The 17,508-nt window shown below is 60.5% G+C and overlaps 2 protein-coding genes across 7 annotated transcripts in view; one reads left to right on the forward strand and one right to left on the reverse strand.

Annotated features, from left to right (window-relative positions):
* Positions 1–16,696, forward strand: ADCK5 (aarF domain containing kinase 5). 3 transcript variants are annotated; one of them, XM_061172040.1, is made up of 15 exons: positions 1–68; positions 7,944–8,050; positions 8,540–8,689; positions 14,137–14,212; positions 14,326–14,526; positions 14,625–14,765; positions 14,843–14,956; positions 15,034–15,165; positions 15,234–15,317; positions 15,400–15,481; positions 15,556–15,634; positions 15,724–15,815; positions 15,878–16,130; positions 16,232–16,348; positions 16,432–16,696. In XM_061172040.1, exons 1-15 carry the CDS (start codon positions 57–59, stop codon positions 16,535–16,537), a joined length of 1,746 nt encoding a protein of 581 aa, XP_061028023.1. In that variant the 5' UTR covers positions 1–56; the 3' UTR covers positions 16,538–16,696. The 3 variants fall into 3 exon arrangements, with proteins under 3 accessions (XP_061028023.1, XP_061028024.1, XP_061028025.1); XM_061172042.1 differs by lacking the exons at positions 1–68; positions 7,944–8,050 and adding an exon at positions 9,905–10,119 and having other exon boundaries at positions 8,602–8,689; positions 14,331–14,526; XM_061172041.1 differs by lacking the exons at positions 1–68; positions 7,944–8,050 and having other exon boundaries at positions 8,601–8,689; positions 14,331–14,526.
* CPSF1 (cleavage and polyadenylation specific factor 1) overlaps positions 16,447–17,508 on the reverse strand; it is a 15,341-nt gene continuing 14,279 nt past the window's right edge. For 3 of the 4 annotated variants that reach the window (XM_061172033.1, XM_061172034.1, XM_061172032.1), the window contains 4 exons: positions 17,324–17,479; positions 17,115–17,203; positions 16,891–17,029; positions 16,447–16,802 (listed from right to left, as the gene is read on the reverse strand). In XM_061172033.1, the coding sequence (XP_061028016.1) occupies positions 16,534–16,802; positions 16,891–17,029; positions 17,115–17,203; positions 17,324–17,479 (653 nt within the window). In that variant the 3' untranslated portion in view covers positions 16,447–16,533. Of the gene's footprint in view, positions 16,803–16,890; positions 17,030–17,114; positions 17,245–17,323; positions 17,480–17,508 lie in introns of all 4 variants that reach the window. The other variant, XM_061172035.1, reaches the window with a different exon arrangement.

Below are 17,508 nucleotides of genomic sequence, written 5' to 3' on the forward strand. Positions count from 1 at the left end.
TGCTGGGCCGGCGACACGAGCGTGCGGCGAGCGGGAGTGGAGTTGCGGTCCCGAAGATGTGGAGACCTGTGAGCCCCCCGCGCGCCCGCGCCCCTCCCGCGGCCCGGCCGGGACCCGCAGGGCCCCGAGACCCTGCCCCCAGAGATCCTCTCGCCCTGCAGGGACCCTCAGGGCTCTAGAAGGAGCCCGTCACAGCGCTCAGGCGCCCTGTCCTTCGGGCCCCCACTTCAGCCCCCAGGCCCTGTGGGGAGATGCCAGGAGCCACTTAGGGGCCCACTGGAGAGGCTGCCTTCCCGACGCACCCCACAGCCTCCTTTCTCAGAAGCACGTTCTCCGTGGTGGAGCCTTGTCTCAGAGGCGGCCTCTCCAAAGCCTCTCCATCCCCGCGAGGGATGACCCTCTAGTCCCCTCACGGGCGCCCCTCCCCAGGGAGACACTCTGTCCCGAGGCGACTGCCCAGCGCCTGACCCCTCCTCCCGCCCCGTGTCTCCCTTAGACCCGTCGCTGCTGCAGACTCTACCAGAATCCCAGACCGGATCCCCCGTCTTTCCTGTTACCTGCTCCCTTGGGCACCCTTTTCGCCTGGTCACCAACCCCCCCGCCCTGGGTCATCCTGGGCTGACAGCTGCCCCCCTGCTTCTGGGGAGACAGAGGACTTTGGGGGCTGGGAGGGGCGGCAGGTGGGCTGACAGCTGCCCCAGCCCGGCGCAGAGCCACCTCTCCTCCCACCCTGTCTCCGAAAGCCCCTCCTCTCAGGCCTTCCTAGGCTACTGCCTGGCCCTGGGCTGCCCGCCTAACTCACGCTTCTTTTGATCCTGAACGTGGCAGCTGACTTTCCAGTCTTTTTCCTGGTCGGGCCTCCCCGTTTTATTGCATCTCTGCAGTTTGGATTAGCACCTTTCAAACCGGGTGTCATAGTCATTGACCCACGTCTTAGCCACTCCCTCCCCAGGAATCTAGCCCTTTTCTCCTGTGGTTGGTTTACAGCTGAAGAGACTGAGGGGGGCTCATCAGCGTTTTCAAATTGGAATTTTCTGTAGACCTTGTCTTTTTCTAATAAGCCTAGCCTTGTGGGTTTAGGTATTAATGCAGATAAACATCCATTACCTTTTGTGGCTTGCAGTGAACAGCTCTTTACATAGGGGTGTTTTATGGGCTGAGATGGTGAAGCAGTCTGAGAGTTAGTCTGAGAGTCAGGCAGAGAGACACTGAGTTGGTCAATTATAGTTTATTTATTTATCTTTTTATAGTTTATAAAGCTGCTTCACACAGTCAGGTCACTCAATCCTCCAGGCAGCTTTAGCCCCTGATGAGGAGATGCTCATGACCAGTAAGTGGAGCGGGGCCCAGTAGCCTTCTAAGTCCTGACTGGTGTTGAGAGGGTCACAGACCCTTGGAAAAGAAAAGGACAGGGCATTCATGGTCATCTCCACCACCTCTTCTGGGCCCAGATTGCCAGTCTCTCTCTTCCTAACCATGAGAACGTTTCTGTGCTTTGGTTTCCTCTCCTGGTAGGAGCGTAGGGCTGTTGACCTCACCATTAACCTGCCCAGGTTCTTGTCACCTCTTTGTAGTTTCTCTGTTTCAGGCCTCAAGAGACTCAGCAGTTGCTTCTTACTGCTGGGGGCTGGTTTATCCTGCAGTGACCTTTCACCTTCCTTCTAATCGGCTGTGTCTAGTCAATAGGGTGTTAGGAAAACAGCTCGGCTTGTGCCTGAAACACGAGCGCTGTGTTAGAGTGCCCGCGAAGTGTGAGGGTTGTAGTAGCCACCTGCGTGTTACCGCTCAGGCTCTTTTTGCTGCTTTGCAGACTGTTAGCTGGGCTCCAGACGAGCGCTCTGTTTCTGCTGACAGGCCGGGCAGGCACTCCTAAGGACGCGCTAGAGGCTGCGGTGGAGGAGGCCCATCTCATCCTGTCCCAACTGGGAGGCTTTTGGAGTGAGAGGGGTGCTGGGACAACCCATATAAGCCAGGACCGCCCCAGGAAAGCCGCGTGCGTGGTCATCCTGGTGAGAAGGCACGGTGTGCAGGAGCGCGTCCTGGGGACCCAAAGCCCTCTCTATACATGTTTCCTGCCGCGCTCTGGTGCCTGAGCTCTGGGTGTGGTTTGGGTTACATGGGATGTGGTGGAAATTGTGCCGGACTGGTTCTTGGAAGGTCTGGCTGCAGGCTCTGCCCCACGTTTGTAGCTACATGACCTCGTTGGGCTTCAGGGATGTCTCCTATGTGACGGGGACATTCGGGGAGTCGCTGGGCATCCCAGCTGGAATGAGCCAGGCACACTGGGGGCCCTGTGGGCGCTCTGGCGTCATCAGCAGGAGGCCTCATCCTTGGAGGCCGGCCCAGGGCCAGGCTGCGGTCGGGGCTGGGGCTGTCTCTCGCCTGACCGTGGCCTTCGCCCTGTTGCTCAGTGACATCCTCGCTTGGGCCATGTGGGGTTCTGGCTCATTCACCGTTTATCTTAATTCAGCGAGCATTCATGGAGTTTCTGCTTTATCTTAGAAAGCACAGGGCTAGTCGGAGCACAGAGATGATTGGTGGGCCCTCGTCAGGCTGGTGGGGAGAGAGACGGCAAACTACCAGGCGCAGTCCTGCGTGATAAGGACAGTGGGAGAGGGATGGGGGGGGTGGTAACCGTGGTGACTCAGGGTGGGGGAAGGGCCTTCTAGGCAGAAGGGCAGCCTGGAGAGCAGGCCTGGGCCAGGCTCTGCGCGGCTATCCGAGGTCTGCCAGAGGGATGTTTATCCCAGGAGAGTGAGTGAGGAGTCAGTGCTGGGAATGATGAGCTGCAGCCAGAGCTCCTGCTGCACTGGTGGCTCCTCAGAGAACAACAGAAAACTGTTACAGGGACTGTGGTGAGGGGCGGTTACTTTTCTGGCCGTGCCCCCTCTGCTTCGGCCGTGTGTGCGGAGGCTGTGGGCTCTGGTCCTCAGCTTCCCTCCCAGAGCCCCTGCTGGTGGGGGACAGCGGTTAGGAGGCTGCGGGCGCAGCTGGGGCCTCGTGCCTTAAATGATTCAGGTTCAGCATCCTTCTGTAAAAGAACTGTATGTTTTAATGTGATCATGATGTGTAAACTTATCTGTCAGCTAGGTGACTTGACTTTCCTCACCAGACCCTTCCTACTAATGGCTCAGGGGACAGTGTGCTCCGCCCTGTGGCTGTCAGGACCTGCCACCTGGGGAAGGAAAGGGTGACGACTGGGGAAGCGGTTTGACTTGGGCTCCACCCCCAGATTCGCCAGGCGTTTCTGCTGTGGACCATGTGAGGAAATATGTGTGAAACTCCCACCGTCAGAAATGCCCACCTTTTGTTGAACACCTGTTAGGTGCCAGACCCTGAGCAAGGTACTTTATTTCTACCATGTTTCACCTTTCCAGCCTGGCAAGGTGTCAGCGGGGAGTCGCCCCCAGGCAGAGGGTAAGGGTTGGCGAGGCGGGCAGGCTGGGCCTGTGTTGCTGCAGTGCAGCGCTCGGCCCTCGTGGGCTCCGGCCGCTCCACGGCACCCCGTCGGCACGAGGGTGCTGAGTCACGTGCCGTCTGTACGCCGTCCTGTGCCATTCCACTGGGGTCACCAGAGACCCGGCTGGGGCTGCACACACTTCTCCTCCGGGGTGTCCTCATCGTGCGCCCCTCAGGGTCTCCCTGATGGACTCTGGTGCTTCCGCAGGGGGCAGGGCTTGGAGGGTGAGCCCTCTCTCGGGCGCCTCCTTGCCCGCAGCCTTCTGCTGCCTCTAAGTCAGACATACGTAGACCATGCGTGCGGGGCCTCTGGGGGAGGAGGTGTGACGCTGGGTTCAGCCGTGGTCTTGGAGCAGCTGTGCCGGGCTCTGGGTGTGACAGCCCCTGCCAGCCCTCACCTCAGCGTTGGCGCCCGCAGCCTCTTGACTCTGCCCCTCCAGGTCGTTGGCACGTTGGCTAGAATAACTCGTGATCTGTCCTTTCTTTCCTTCTGAATGTTAACATCTCAGGATAATCATTATCAGTCAGCTTTGGCCATTTTCCTTCCCTGTCTCAGGGTGCAGTCCCCATGGGACTTTGCAGCGAGGCCCACTCTGCTGCCCGGCCGCTCCAGTAGCTGAGCATTTCTTCATATCTGTATATAATCTACTCCAAGCTTTTCATAAGTTGGTCCCTGACTCATGATGGTTTGACTTACGATTTTTCAACTTTATGATGCTGCAAAAGTGATACACATTCAGTAGAAACCATGCTTCGAATTTTGAATTTTGATCTTTTTCTGGACCAGCGATGCAGGGTGGATACTCTCTCCTGATGCTGGGCAGCGGCAGCCGCAGCTCCCCAGCAGCCCCGAGGTCACAAGGGTGCACAGCCTGTCAGGGTGCCCTGACAGCCGTTCTGTATTCACTTGCAATCAATTACATGAGATAGTCCACATTTTAGTATAAAACAGGCTTTGTGCTAGATGGTTTCGCCCACTTGTAGGCTAATGTGAGTGTTGTGAGCACGTTTCAGGAAAGCCAGGCTAAGCTGTGATGTTCGTTAGGTTCAGTGTATTAAATGCATTTTCGACTTATGATATTCTCAACTTACAATGGGTTTAACCCTAACCCTAACCCCATCATAAGTTGAGGAGGATCTGTAGTCTCTCTTCTGGGCTAAACAAACCCTTTTTTCCTTCTGAAAAAGCAGGGGGCAGCTGACGATCTTTCAATATAAATAGTTCAGTTCAACCCAGCAAATACGTCCTTCTTGTTAGGTGGGGTGGTCTGCAGGGCGAGGGGGGCAGGGTTGTTGGGAGGAGGGTTAGGGCATTGGGGACCAGTGGGCAGCTTAGTGCAGTGAGGAGGGCCTGGCGGCAGGTAGCCTCAGCGTGTGCCTCAGCCTGCCCTGCACGCTGGGCTGGGCATTGCTCGAGGGCTTTGCAGATGTCAGCTCACTCACCCTCACTTCAGCAGTACAGCAGTCCCCACCTTACAGACAGGGAAACTGAGGCACAGAAGGAAGGCACTTACCCACGCCGCATGGCTGGTAAGTGCTGGAGCCCAGATTCCAACTCCAGCCCCAGAAGTCTGGCTCCAGGTTCTACTTGAGTCTCTGGGGCGGGGCCTTCCAGTGTCTGGTGTTGAGTGGTGTCCCTGGCCTGTACCCCCTCGATGCCAGGAGCACCCCTCCCCCGAGTTGTGACAGCTAGGAGTGTCTCCAGACAGGGCCAGGTCTGCCTGTCCTGCACCAGCTACCTCGCCTTCCCCATGCCGCCTTCCTGACTGGACTCTGAGAGTATAGCAGACGCATTGCACCTTTGGTCATGAAAACATTTACACATAGGGACAAGCTGACAGCGTGGTCCCAGAGAGTTCATTATCCAGATGCCACCACCTAGATCTACCCATTATTAACATCTTGCCCTAGTGGATCTATTTCTATTTGAAAATATATATTTTGTTGTCATTGGATCATTTGAAAGTAAGTCACAGACATTTTGACACATGATCTCTGAATACTTCAATGTGCATCCCCTAAACAAGGATATTATGTAACCACAGTAACCGTCATGCCTAAAAATCCTAATTTTTGTGCTCCCTGGTGTCTGGGGTCCCTCAGATGTTTCATAGGTGCTTTCTTTAAGATTGAGGTTTAGTCAGGGCTCGTGCTTTGCACTTGGTGCAAAGTCCTCCCACGTTTTTTCTCGTGACTTTTTTTTTTTTTACCTTCTAAGGAAAAATTGCAAATATTTACAGAAGTAGAGAGAACTGATAAATGACGGTGCCGGGCACCAGTAGTTCTCAATGCGTGGATGCTAACGGCTTTCTGGAGAGGCTGGGCTGCTGTTTGGAGACACCCCACGCTCGGGAATTCTCAGGGTCACTGATAACGAACGAGAAGCCCCAAGGCTGGCAGCTGCTAGCTGTTGTCATTTCTTATTCCGTGGGCTTGTGATCTCGCTGAGAAGACCAGAATCGCAGCAGAACGGTCGCTGGCCAGAGGAGCAGGCAGCTGGTGTGCAGGGCGTCCCGGCCTCACTGTCTTGCCTGGTTCCTCACGCTGGCCCTGAACCTACCCCACCCCCCACCGCCGCCCCCAGGCCACAGCTCCGCCTCGGGCTCCAGCCCCCTCTTGCTGGGTATGTGGCCCGGCCTCCTCCCAGGCTGACCACTCCAGCGTACGCCCCCTCCCTGCATGAAAACCCTGGGCCCCCCCCCCCGCCCCCACTACAGCTCACTTTGCTGCCCACCCTTTTCTATCTGGGCGCCCCGCCCCTCCTCTGACCACACATTATGTTTTCCAGTCACAAGCCACAGGGGCCTGTCTCCTCCCCAGCAATGCCCTTACTCTCCTGGCTTCCTCTGCCCCAGCGTCCGGGTGGAGACCCACTTGCTGCCAGGCCGCAGGATCCCTGACGCCCTCTCACCTGGTGTGGCTCCTGCATGCGGTGCGCGGGCCCCCCACCGCTAGGGTCTGGCCTGGGACACAGCCAGGGCTGTGGGCTCAGAGAGTGGGGCAGGGCGGGCCTGCTGGAGACGGGGCCAGAGCCGGAGGAGGGCAGCAGGGATGCGGGCAGGAGGGTTCTGGCTGTGGTCCTTGGTCGCACGTGGCCCCTCACAGGCAGGGTGTGTTTGGTGGGTGTGTGCGGTCGCAGACGTGGACTCGGGTGAGGGGTACAGGGAGAGGTCTGCACACCTCGCAGAGAGCAGGCAGGGGCCGGGCAGCCAGGCAGGGCTGCCTGAGGGGGAGGCCCGGTGTGCAGGCAGGCGGGCCTTCCCCGCCCCCCACGCCTGCTGGCACCACAAACCCTTGTCATCTGTGAGGTGGGAGGTGACTGGGGTCCCAGCCTGCAGCCGCCGTGTGTGCCATGCCCCAGGCCAGGTCAGGTCGTGCGGGCCAGGTAGGGGGCAGCGGGGTGGACAGCGGGCTGGGCCGCCCTCTGGCACAGAAAGCCTGGGGCTCTGCATGCCCGAGTCTGCCCGCCACTGCCTCTCTTGCCTTTGCGGGGTTTTCCTTGAGGATCTGCACTTGCTGTGCGTGGCCTTGTGGAGTGGAACTTTCTGTCCTGTTCTCCTCTTGGGACGGTAGGTCATGGACCTTTTCCTTTGACTTTTGTGTTGTTTTGCATCCTTGAAATTGTCTTCAGGGCTGTGTGCTTTGGCCAGAAAGTGATTGGAAAGTCAGTTCTCTATTTGGCCCATAATAATAATAATAATGTTCATAATAATAGTGTTAACATCTGTGTTGTGGGCTATGACTTACTTTGCACAATCTTTTTTTTCCCTAAAAACTGAGAATTTAGAGTTGGGGCGTCTGTGGTTGAGGAACTCTTTAAGGTCTTATTCAAATAAGATTGGGAGACCAAGGCTGCCAGTGAGCGTAGGAGAGCCGCGATGTTTCTTCCGTGGCCCCTGAGACAGGGCAGCACGTTGGCCTGTCTCCCTGGCACTTTGCTTCTCTACCTGCCCCTCGGCTGTGGCACCTCCAGCCTTCCCCTCCCTCCTCCAGGCAGAAGCTTTCCAGGTCTGACCGCTGGGGGCTCAGCAAGCACAGGTTCCTTGTGCCCTCGTTTGCTTTCGGAGCAGGCACCACCCCAAGGCCCTCTGCCTCCCTTCTGATCGTGTGGTGAAGCATTCTCGACCCTTCCTTGGGAGGCCGCTGGTCTCAGCAGCGGGAAATAGGAAACGAGGGCTCTCAGGGCCCAGCAGAGTGTTAGGGGCAGGGACCGAGGGGCATTTCCAGTGGCCTGTGGAGGGGCTTCCGAGGAGGACGCCCCGTGTGCAGATGCACGTAGCCTTCCCTTCCCTCGCGTGGTGCTTGGCCCTCAGCCTTGCTCTTAACCCGGCGGAGTCTCTGCCTCCCTGCGTCAGACACGCGAGGGCCCAGGAGGCACCAGCGCTCTTCAGTGACGTGTCGGGGGTGTGTGGGGAGCCCCTGCCTGCGTGAGGCCGGGGGGCATGTTCCCGCCGCCAACGCCGTACCCTCTGCTCACTTCGCAGTCCCAGCTCTGCCGCTTCCACTTGGCCCTGCTGCAGGGCAGGCCGAAGCCCTGGCCATCCCCCACTGCCTTCTTCAGGAGAAACCTCGGGGCACCGCCTGCAAGGTGGTGAGTTGGCCGCGGGCACCCTCCAGGGCACGTGCCCCTCGTCAGGCAGGGGCGACCTCCGCTGGGGGGCCGTGCCTTCTCTGTACGCCACCCGCAAGACGGGACGCGCCTGCTCCCATGGGCGTTGCGCCGGCTGCCCCACCGCCAGGGTCCTGGCCTGGGACTCGGCCAGGGCTGTGGGCTCAGAGAGTGGGGGAGGGCGGGCCAGGGCAAGAGCGGGGGAGCAAGGGGTTGGAGGGCCGAGTGGGCAGTGGGCAGGATGGAGCCCGCTTGGAGCCCTGGGGTCTGGGGGTCTGTGGGGCTCAGGCGAGGTGACTCGGACCCGGAGGTCACAGAGCACTGCGGTGACCACACAGGCGTCCGGAGGCGGTGCTGCCTGCCGAGGTCCTGGTGAGGCTGCAGCGGCCGTGGGCTGGGCCTGGAGAGCCAAGGCCGGAGGGGCCGGGGCAGACGGGAAGTAACCCAGGCCGTGCGCCTGTCGTCTTCCAGGCCCTCGAGACCGCAGCCCCTGTGGAAGAAGGCACTCTCCGCCACGGTGCTGGGGGTGCCCCTGCTCCTCGGGGCGAGGTACCTCACGGCTGAGCCACAGGAGAGGAGGCGGATGCGGCTCGTGGGGGACGGCATCGGGCGCTTCAGCAGGTAGGGGGCCGGCAAGGTGGCGGCTTCTCCCCGCTGCGTCCCATCCTCAGGCGTGCGGGGCCGTGTGCGGGGGCTGGGAGGGGCAGCAGGGTTTTGCTGGGAACTCTGAAGCTGCCTTCCAGGGATCTCTTGTGCTGCCCGGTGGGGCAGCCGAGCGCCGCGGGGCCCACGCCATCCACGCTGGGCACGGCCTCCACAGACCCCACCTCAGGCCTCTGCCTCATCTCCCTTCGGGCTGCCCCAACACTCCCAAGGAGAGTTGGCATCCAGACGGAGAGTTTGGGGCTCACGGGGGAGGACTGCCTCTCGCCTCCACTCCCAGTGTCCTGGACTAGCGACGGGCCTTGTTGGTCATTGGTGTCCAGGGCGCCTTAAGCTGAAGGGTCTCTCGTACTCCTGTATCTCCCGGGGCAGGATTCTGGGGGTGTGGGGCGGTCTTCCCATTGGAGCAGCTTGGGCAGGCATTCCTGCTCCAGTCAGATCCAGGAATTCCTACAGCCACAGGGTCTTGAGAGCCAGCTCTTGGCAATGAGTGAAACTTCAGCTTACCCAAACCCATGGTTGGACTGGGGGTGCACGATTGCCTGGGGAGGGGGCTCACATGAGACCTTGGTTGAGGAGGCCGCTGCAGGTGCCCTGCTCTGCCAGCTCTGAGCTCCTGCTGCCCTTTGGGAGCCTGGGTCGGTTTCCCAGGGCGGGCTCAGGATGCCAAGGACTTGGGGCCCTTGGCCGAAGCTTTGTTGAAATTTACCCCAGTGGCAGCCATAGGTGGGCAGATGGCCAAACGCTTTACCTCATTCCATCTTCAGGAAGAAACAAGGCGCCCTGTCCTCAGCTCGCTGGCGGCGGCTGCACCCACGCCATCTTCCAGGGTGGTGGTTTGATGGGTTTGCCTGGAACTCCTAGTTGCCCTCCTGGGCAGGTTCTAGGCAGTGGCCTCTGTGTCCTGCAGGGTTTCCCAGTCTCCACAGCCTAGAGATTGATGAGGGCAGAGCCTGGGGTTGGCTCTCCTGTGGCTTTCCACCATGAGGGACCGCACAGGAGCGGTGGGGACTGTCCCCAAGCAGCCTGGCTCTGAAGACCACACTGAGCAGGTCTGGGCCGTCTCACCTTCTGCTGCACACCTGCTGCTGTCTCCCAGCGTTAGATACGCCGTGGCAGACTCGATACACCCCTGCCTTCTCCACTTCCCTCCTGAAAAGGGTATTTTCACAGCTTGCTTTCAGAGGCTGAGCTAGAACTATTTTCCCAACAATCTGTGCGATCTCGTCAGCTCTCAGCCCTAACAGTTGCCAGGACAGGCAGGCCTGACGGAGCATCCCTGGCTGGGCGCAGGGTGACCACGGGGCCTCTGGAGACCTCGGGGCCCACAGCGCGTCCTGGGTAACAGGGCAACGTACGTGCAGGAGCCCAAGGAAGGAGCATGGGTGGTGAGTAATTCAGGACCAGCTCGCCCGAGGGCAGCGGGGCTCATCCTGCTGTGGGAGGGGAGACCAGAACGTACCGCATGTGCCCAGGCTCACTCGCAGGGGCTGGGGTGGTGGAGGGTGGCATCGGGGTCCATTTCTGCCCCCACCCCTTACTTAATTTTAACTTTTAAAAATCCTGTGGGCTTTTTTTGGACACAATTTCAAATGTCCAAAGAGTTGGACTGATAACATAAAAGAACTTTTTTCTTTTTGAAACATTGACAAATAAGTTGTCAACATGCCCCATTACCCCGAAACCTTGAGTTATTTCCTAAACAAGGACATTCTCCTCCACAGCCACAATCGGGAAACTGATACATTGTGACCCTCTAACCCTCAGACCCTGTGTTACCAGGTGCCCCAGTAACAACCTTTTCAGCACAAGGATCCCACCTGGACCCATGTCTGGTCTCTAGCCTGGAAGAGTCCTCATTTTCTCCTCAGCTCTCATGGCTAAACTTGAGGTCAGGGCATGGCCCCCCAGACCCCCGCTTGCCCAGGGCGTCTGACACCAGCTGCAGGTTCCAGTGTCCCCATGGGTTCCCTCACCTCAAACCACTGGCTACAAATTGGGGGGTCCCCACAGACTCCCTCAGTTTTGATAGTTCCCTAGGACAACTCAGGAAATACTGTATTTATGATTATGGTGTTATTATAGCAGAAAGATAAAGTCGGAATCAGCAAAAGGAAGAGATGCCCAGGGTGAGGTGAGGTCTGGGAGGGTCCTAGCCTCAGAACTTCCATGTCCTCAGACACATCCCCCGCCTCTCATCCCCCTGTGACAGTACACGTGGGTCACCCCCAAGCTTTGGTGTCCAGAGTTTCATCTCATAGCCCTGATTGATTGAAGACCCCGGACTCTGATCCCATGCTTGTCCTTTCTGGCTGGCAGAGCCCCTCACTGGTGTGAACCGTCAAGGCTGTTATTGCGGCTCAGATGCTGCCATCACTCAGGAAATCTCATGGGTTTAGAGGCACCTCCCAGGAGCTGGGTAACGTTAATTCTTCGTCACGTGATGACCTTGACATATTTGTGGGCAGACAGGCCATAGTATTGTACAACAGGGGTCAGCAAACTCTGGCCCTGTGCCAAATACAAGGGTTGGTAGAGCTCCTTGGAGCGGCAGCCACGCCCCCCTCACCCTCCTGAGGCTGCCCCTAAGACCCAAAGTATTTATTGTCTAACGTTTTCAAGAAAAACTTTGCCGAGCCCTGATGTGGGTTTGTCTGATGTTTACTCCCAGTTTGTCCCATTGTTTCGCTCTTTGCTTCCCTTGTCCTTTGATGTGGGTGCCTGTGCCCCTCACCCCTCCATCACTCACTTAGCGCCCCCGGTACTTCTCGGGTGAACTCATTCCTGCTGGCTCAGCCGTCCCATCCACCCTGAGGGCTTGTGTTCTACCATAAGGGAAAACTCTGTCCTCCCACGTGTTCCTTCCTCTTGCTTGCGTCAGTCTGGACGGGGACGTTTTACTCCGAGGGCTGCTCTCACTCAGCGTCAGTGCTGTGTTGTCGCTGAGACTGGGTTTGGCTCATAGGAGGAGCCCCTCCACCTGGCTTTTAGGACCCTTCTCTCACTTTTTTTTTAAAAATATTTATTTATTTATTTAGGCTGCACCGGGTCTTAGTTGCAGCACACAGGATCTTTAGTTGCGGCACGCAGACTCTTAGCTGTGGCATGCACACGAGATCTAGTTCCCTGACCAGGGATGGAACCCGGGCCCCCTGCATTGGGAGCACGGAGTCTTAACCGCTGCAGCACCAGGGAAGTCCCCCTCACCCTTCTCTCTTTTTAAAAAAAATTATTTATTTTTGGCTGCGTTGGGTCTTCGTTGCTGTGCGCGGGCTTTTCTATAGTTGCGGCGAGTGGGGGCTACTCTTTTATTTATTTATTTATTATTTATTTATTTATTTATGGCTGTGTTGGGTCTTCGTTTCTGTGCGAGGGCTTTCTCTAGTTGCGGAGAGCGGGGGCCACTCTTCATCGCGGTGCGCGGGCCTCTCACTATCACGGCCTCTCTTGTTGCGGAGCACAGGCTCCAGACGCGCAGGCTCAGTAATTGTGGCTCACGGGCCCAGCTGCTCCGCGGCATGTGGGATCTTCCCAGACCAGGGCTCGAACCCGTGTCCCCTGCATTGGCAGGCAGATTCTCAACCACTGCGCTACCAGGGAAGCCCCCGGGGGCTACTCTTCCTTGCGCTGTGCGGGCTTCTCATTGCGGTGGCTTCTCTTGTTGCGGAGCACGGCCTCTAGGCGCGTGGGTTCAGTAGTTGCAGCACGTGGGCTCAGTAGTTGTGGCTCACGGGCTCTAGAGTGCAGGCTCAGTGGTTGTGGCGCACAGGCTTAGTTGCTCCGTGGCATGTGGTATCTTCCCAGACCAGGGCTCAAACCTGTGTCCCCTGCATTGGCAGGTGGATTCTTAACCGCTGAGCCACCAGGGAAGCCCCTGACCCTTCTCTTTTAATCTCCAGCACCTGACTATAAATTGTTTCAAACATACAGCAGAGCTGGTGAGTCTGGCTTTTATCAATAGCATCTCGGAACCCTTCCAACGCCCTCCGTCCTTTGAGCATTTTACTCCTGCTGGCAGCACAGTCACTCCAAGCTCAGCCTTGGAAGCAGCCAGTCTCCCGATGGTTCTTCAGGATGGAGCAGTGGCTCAGGGGCCACGGTGAGGATGCCGGTGTGCTCGCTGCTCTGGACTGTGTCTGCCCCAGGCTCCTCCATGGACAAGGGCTGCGGGCGTGCGCGTGTGTGTGGCTGTGAACACACGCCCAGGGCCATATGTTTGCTTCTGTAGCCAGTCATCGACGGCAAACCTGCTGTTCCATTTCCCACACGGGTCATTCTGGTTTTCTCCCTTTCTGTGTCTGTAAGACCGGCTCCCCTTGTCCCTAATTTACTGACTTACTAGCTAGGCCACCCCGAGTATAGCCATCACCCCACCGCCCTCACCTGCACCCCTACCCTCACCCCTGTGCAGACCTCGCATTAGCTTTTGGACAAATTATTCAGGAAGGAGGGCAGCTCCTCTTTGGGTCTCGGGGAGCTCAGAGAAATCCTGTCTCCTTGCTCACCCTGCCTCACAGACAGCCCTGTTTGCTTCCTGTATCAGGCTGGGGTGGGTGGGACAGACCCGGTTCGTGGCACTCAGTCTGGGCTGACCTCATTGCTCTAAGACACCGGTCTCCACGGCTGCTGGGAGGGCAGGAAGCCTGTGCAGGATCTGGCAGCCTCTTCCTTCCCACCTTTTCATCCTGGCCCCTCGTGGTGGAGGGGCTGGAACAGGACATGCTGGGGCGGGCGGAGGCTCGGCCTGCACCGGGGCCCCGAGAAGCAGGAGCCCCACACCCTGCTCGTGACGGTTTGAGGGGCTGGGGTCTGCGGCACTGGAAGCCTGGATTCTGGTCCTGGATCCTCCCCTCTCCAGACCCAGGGCTGCCTTGTCCATAGCCTGGGGCGTGGGAGTGAGCGAGGACCCCTGCCCACACCAGAAGGCCTGGGCCTGCGGGCCTGCCTGGGGCGTGCCCTCAGCCGGGAGAGCAGGCCCCAGCTCCAGCGTTTGAGCCCCAGGGGCTCGTGTCCACTCCAGTCGGGGTGCAGAGGAGACAGGACCAGTGGTGCAGGGGGCGCCTGAGTGAGGGCATGTCCACAGACAGAGCAGCCATTGCGGCTGTGCAAGCTCGTGGATGGATTTTCACGTGTAGCAAGTGTTATCAAAGAATGAAAAGAGCACGCCTGCTTGTTAGGGCCCGAGGCCCCCGTTCCTGTCCCAGGCGCCCCCGGGTGCACGTTCAGGGGCTGAGGGGTGGTGTGGATGCAGGCTGCCCAGCCCACAGCCCAGCGGCTGAGACTGACCTGCTGGCCACGCAGTCCCGAGAGCCCAGCAGCCCTGCCAGGTGCTCACAGCGGTCCGGGGTGCTGGCGGGGATCTGAGGCGAGTGCCCGCTGGGGCTGAGGGCAGCCTCTGCCCACAGGTCTTTGAGGGTCGGCCTGCAGATCTCCCTGGACTACTGGTGGTGCACAAATGTCGTCCTGCGAGGGGTGGAGGAGGTTTGTTCCTGCGTCCTAGCCTGGCTGGGCCTGGCCTGCGGCCTGCGGGGATGGGGGTGCCCAGGTGGAGGTGCCCGCCCGCCCCCATCCCTTCCCTCTATACCTGTGGTCAGAACAGCCCGGGGTACTTGGAGGTGATGTCTGCATGTCACCAGCGGGCGGCCGACGCCCTGGTGGCTGGGGCCATCAGCAACGGGGGCCTCTACGTGAAGCTGGGCCAGGGGCTGTGCTCCTTCAACCACCTGCTGCCCCCCGAGTACATCAAGACACTGCGGGTGCTGGAGGACAGGGCTCTCACGCAGGGCTTCCGGGAGGTGAGCCCTTCTCGCGGGAGCGCGGAGGCGGGGAGCGGCCGCACGCTGCTCCAAGCCACGCCCCCCACCCCACCCCACCCCCCCCCCTGTCCTGCCAGGTGGACGAGCTGTTCCTCGAAGACTTCCGGGCCCCGCCCCACGAGCTCTTCCAGGAGTTTGACTACCAGCCCATCGCGGCGGCGAGCCTGGCCCAGGTGCACCGCGCCAGGCTGCACGACGGCACCGTGGTGGCCGTGAAGGTACGCGGGGCGCCGCGGGGCGCCGCGGGGGGCACCCGGGCGCCGGTGGCCAGTCCTCCCTGCAGCCTCCCGTGCAGGTGCAGTACATCGACCTGCGGGACCGCTTCGAGGGCGACATCTACACCCTGGAGCTCCTGCTGCAGCTCGTTGAGCTCATGCACCCCAGCTTCGGCTTCAGCTGGGTCCTCCAGGTACCCGTGGGGACCCGAGGGGGCCGGGGGTGGGCCGCCTCCTGAGCTGGACCTCCAGCTGCCCGTGTGGCCCCCAGGACCTGAAGGGGACCCTGGCCCAGGAGCTGGACTTTGAGAATGAGGGCCGCAATGCCGAGCGCTGTGCACGGGAGCTGCAGCACTTCCGCTATGTCGTGGTGCCACGCGTACACTGGGACGTGTCCAGCAAGGTGGGCTGGGTCCCCTCCTGGGCGGGGGTGTGCAGGCCTGCTGAGCTGAGGCGCCTGTCCTCTCCCAGCGCGTGCTGACGGCGGAATTCTGTGAGGGCTGCAAGGTCAACGACGTGGAGGCCATCAAGACCATGGGGCTGGCGGTGCGGGATGTGAGTGCTGTGTGCCCGGGGCAGGGGAGGGTACATGTGCCGTGGGCCCAGAATGATGGCCTGTGGCCTGTCCTCTTCCCAGATAGCGGAGAAACTGATCAAGGCCTTTGCCGAGCAGATATTTTACACAGGCTTCGTCCACTCTGACCCCCACCCTGGCAATGGTAGGAAAAGGCCTGAGGGGGTGGGAGTCTGGGCTCGGGGTGGGGCGGTGTGAGACGGCACGCCCTGTCCCTAGTTCTGGTGCGGAAAGGCCCCGATGGGAAGGGACAGCTGGTGCTGCTGGACCATGGGCTGTACCAGTTCCTGGACGAGAAGTAAGCTGGGGGTGCGGGGGCTGGGTGGGCACACCCTGCCCCGCAGGCCGGCCTCCCCCCCACCCCCCGCTCATTGCTGGGCCCCCCAGGGACCGGTCAGCCCTGTGCCAGCTGTGGCGGGCCATCATTCTGAGGGACGAGGCTGCCATGAAGGCGCACGCAGCTGAGCTCGGGGTGCAAGGTGAGGCCGGGGTGTGGGTGTGAGGCGGGGCGGGCGCACAGCCCTGGCTCAGGCCCCCCCAGACTACTTCCTGTTCTCCGAGGTGCTCATGCAGCGGCCTGTGCGCCTGGGGCAGCTGTGGCGCTCACGCCTGCTGAGCCGTGAGGAGGCGGCCTACATGCAGGACATGGCGCGGGAGCACTTCGAGGCGGTCATGGCCGTGCTCAAGGCCCTGCCGCGGTCCATGCTGCTTGTGCTGCGCAACCTCAACACCGTGCGCGCCGTCAACACCGCCCTGGGCGCCCCAGTGGACCGCTACTTCCTCATGGCCAAGAGGTGGGCCCCCCCAGCCCCGCGCAGCAGGAGGGGCGGGGCCGGGGCCAGGAGGGGCGGGGCCAGGAGGCTGGGCTGACCGCCTGTCGGTGGTCTCTATGCAGCGCAGTCCGGGGCTGGAGCCGCCTGGCGGGCACCACGTGCCAGAACGTCTATGGCGCCAGCCTCTTGCGCCACATCAGGGTCATCTGGGAGTCGTTCAAGTTTGAAGTGGCCCTGAGGTGAGCAGGCGCGCGGGGTCCCAAGGGCGGGTAGCCAGGGCCCGCCCCCCCCAACCTGCAACGCCTTGACTCCCCTACCCCAGGCTGGAGACCCTGTCGATGCGGATCACCGCCCTCCTGGTCCGAGTCCTGGTCCACCTGGGCCTCGTGCCCAAGACCAAGGGGCTGTACGAGTTCCTGGAGACCTAGGGACCCCCCGCACGAGGATCACAGAGCTCGCGCCACCGCAGGCTGAGGGGCCGGCCAGGGCCAAAGCACAGATGCCTAAGACAGACCTGGGGGCACTGGAGTGACTGTGGCCTGGAGTTGGGCCTGCAATGACCACACGCTCTTCTCAAATCACACAAATGTTTTCCTTCGTGTTTTGTACAAAAGGGGGGTGGGGGAAGTGGCAGTATCCAGGGGTCTAGAAGTGGGCAGTGACTCGGTCCGTCTCCAACAGGTCGTCCAGGATCTGCGGGGAGAGAGGTGGCTGAGGGCAGGGAGCAGGGGTAGGCGGGTGGCTGGGGGCACGTGGAGGGGCAGGGCGGCGGGCGGCTCACGATGTCGGGCGTGGTGCCAATCTTCTTGGCCAGCTCCCCGCGCTCCATGGTGCTCAGGTACAGGTAGCGGTTGAGCAGCTCCCCGTCCAGGACGTTGCGCACTGCATTCTGTAGGACGCGCCGGTCCACGTGCAGCATCCTGGGGGTAGGCACGGAGGCAGTGAAGAGTCGGGACAGATGCGGGGCGGGGGGAGAGGGGGGCGGGGGGGGGGCGGCAGGCTCACCGGAAGGCACGCGGGTTGAGGCCGGCGTGGTGGGGCAGCATGGTGGTCAGCGCGTTCTGCAGCATCAGCAGCCGCCGGTAGGTCTTCTCCTGCATGGGCAGCAGGAGGCCGATGCCGCCGTCCAGCGTGGCTAGAGCGGACACGGCGTGAGCCCCGTGGAGCCCCACCACACCCCACTGCCACCTTAACCCCCTCCGCCCCACACTCACCAAACCACGTGATGTGCTTGTTCTCCCACACAACGGACTTCTTGCTGGGCCCTTCGGCAGCCCCCCGGCAGGGGGTCCTCCAGAACGTGTTCACGTGGGCGCCCACGTGGAAGTCCGCCCGGCGCAGCAGCCGCATGCCCCCGAAGCTCTCCTTGGCTGGGCCAGAGGGACCTCAGGTCACTGCC

This window comes from Eubalaena glacialis, chromosome 17 (genome assembly GCF_028564815.1).
Source record: "Eubalaena glacialis isolate mEubGla1 chromosome 17, mEubGla1.1.hap2.+ XY, whole genome shotgun sequence".
NCBI classification, from domain to species: domain Eukaryota; kingdom Metazoa; phylum Chordata; class Mammalia; order Artiodactyla; family Balaenidae; genus Eubalaena; species Eubalaena glacialis.

What these genes read in the sequence shown, in the direction of transcription:
- ADCK5 (XM_061172040.1), top strand. An exon ending in ACTGGGACGTGTCCAGCAAG is followed by an intron (nt 15,166 to 15,233) that starts GTGGGCTGGGTC and finishes GTCCTCTCCCAG; the next exon opens with CGCGTGCTGACGGCGGAATT. An exon ending in TGACCCCCACCCTGGCAATG is followed by an intron (nt 15,482 to 15,555) that starts GTAGGAAAAGGC and finishes CCCTGTCCCTAG; the next exon opens with TTCTGGTGCGGAAAGGCCCC.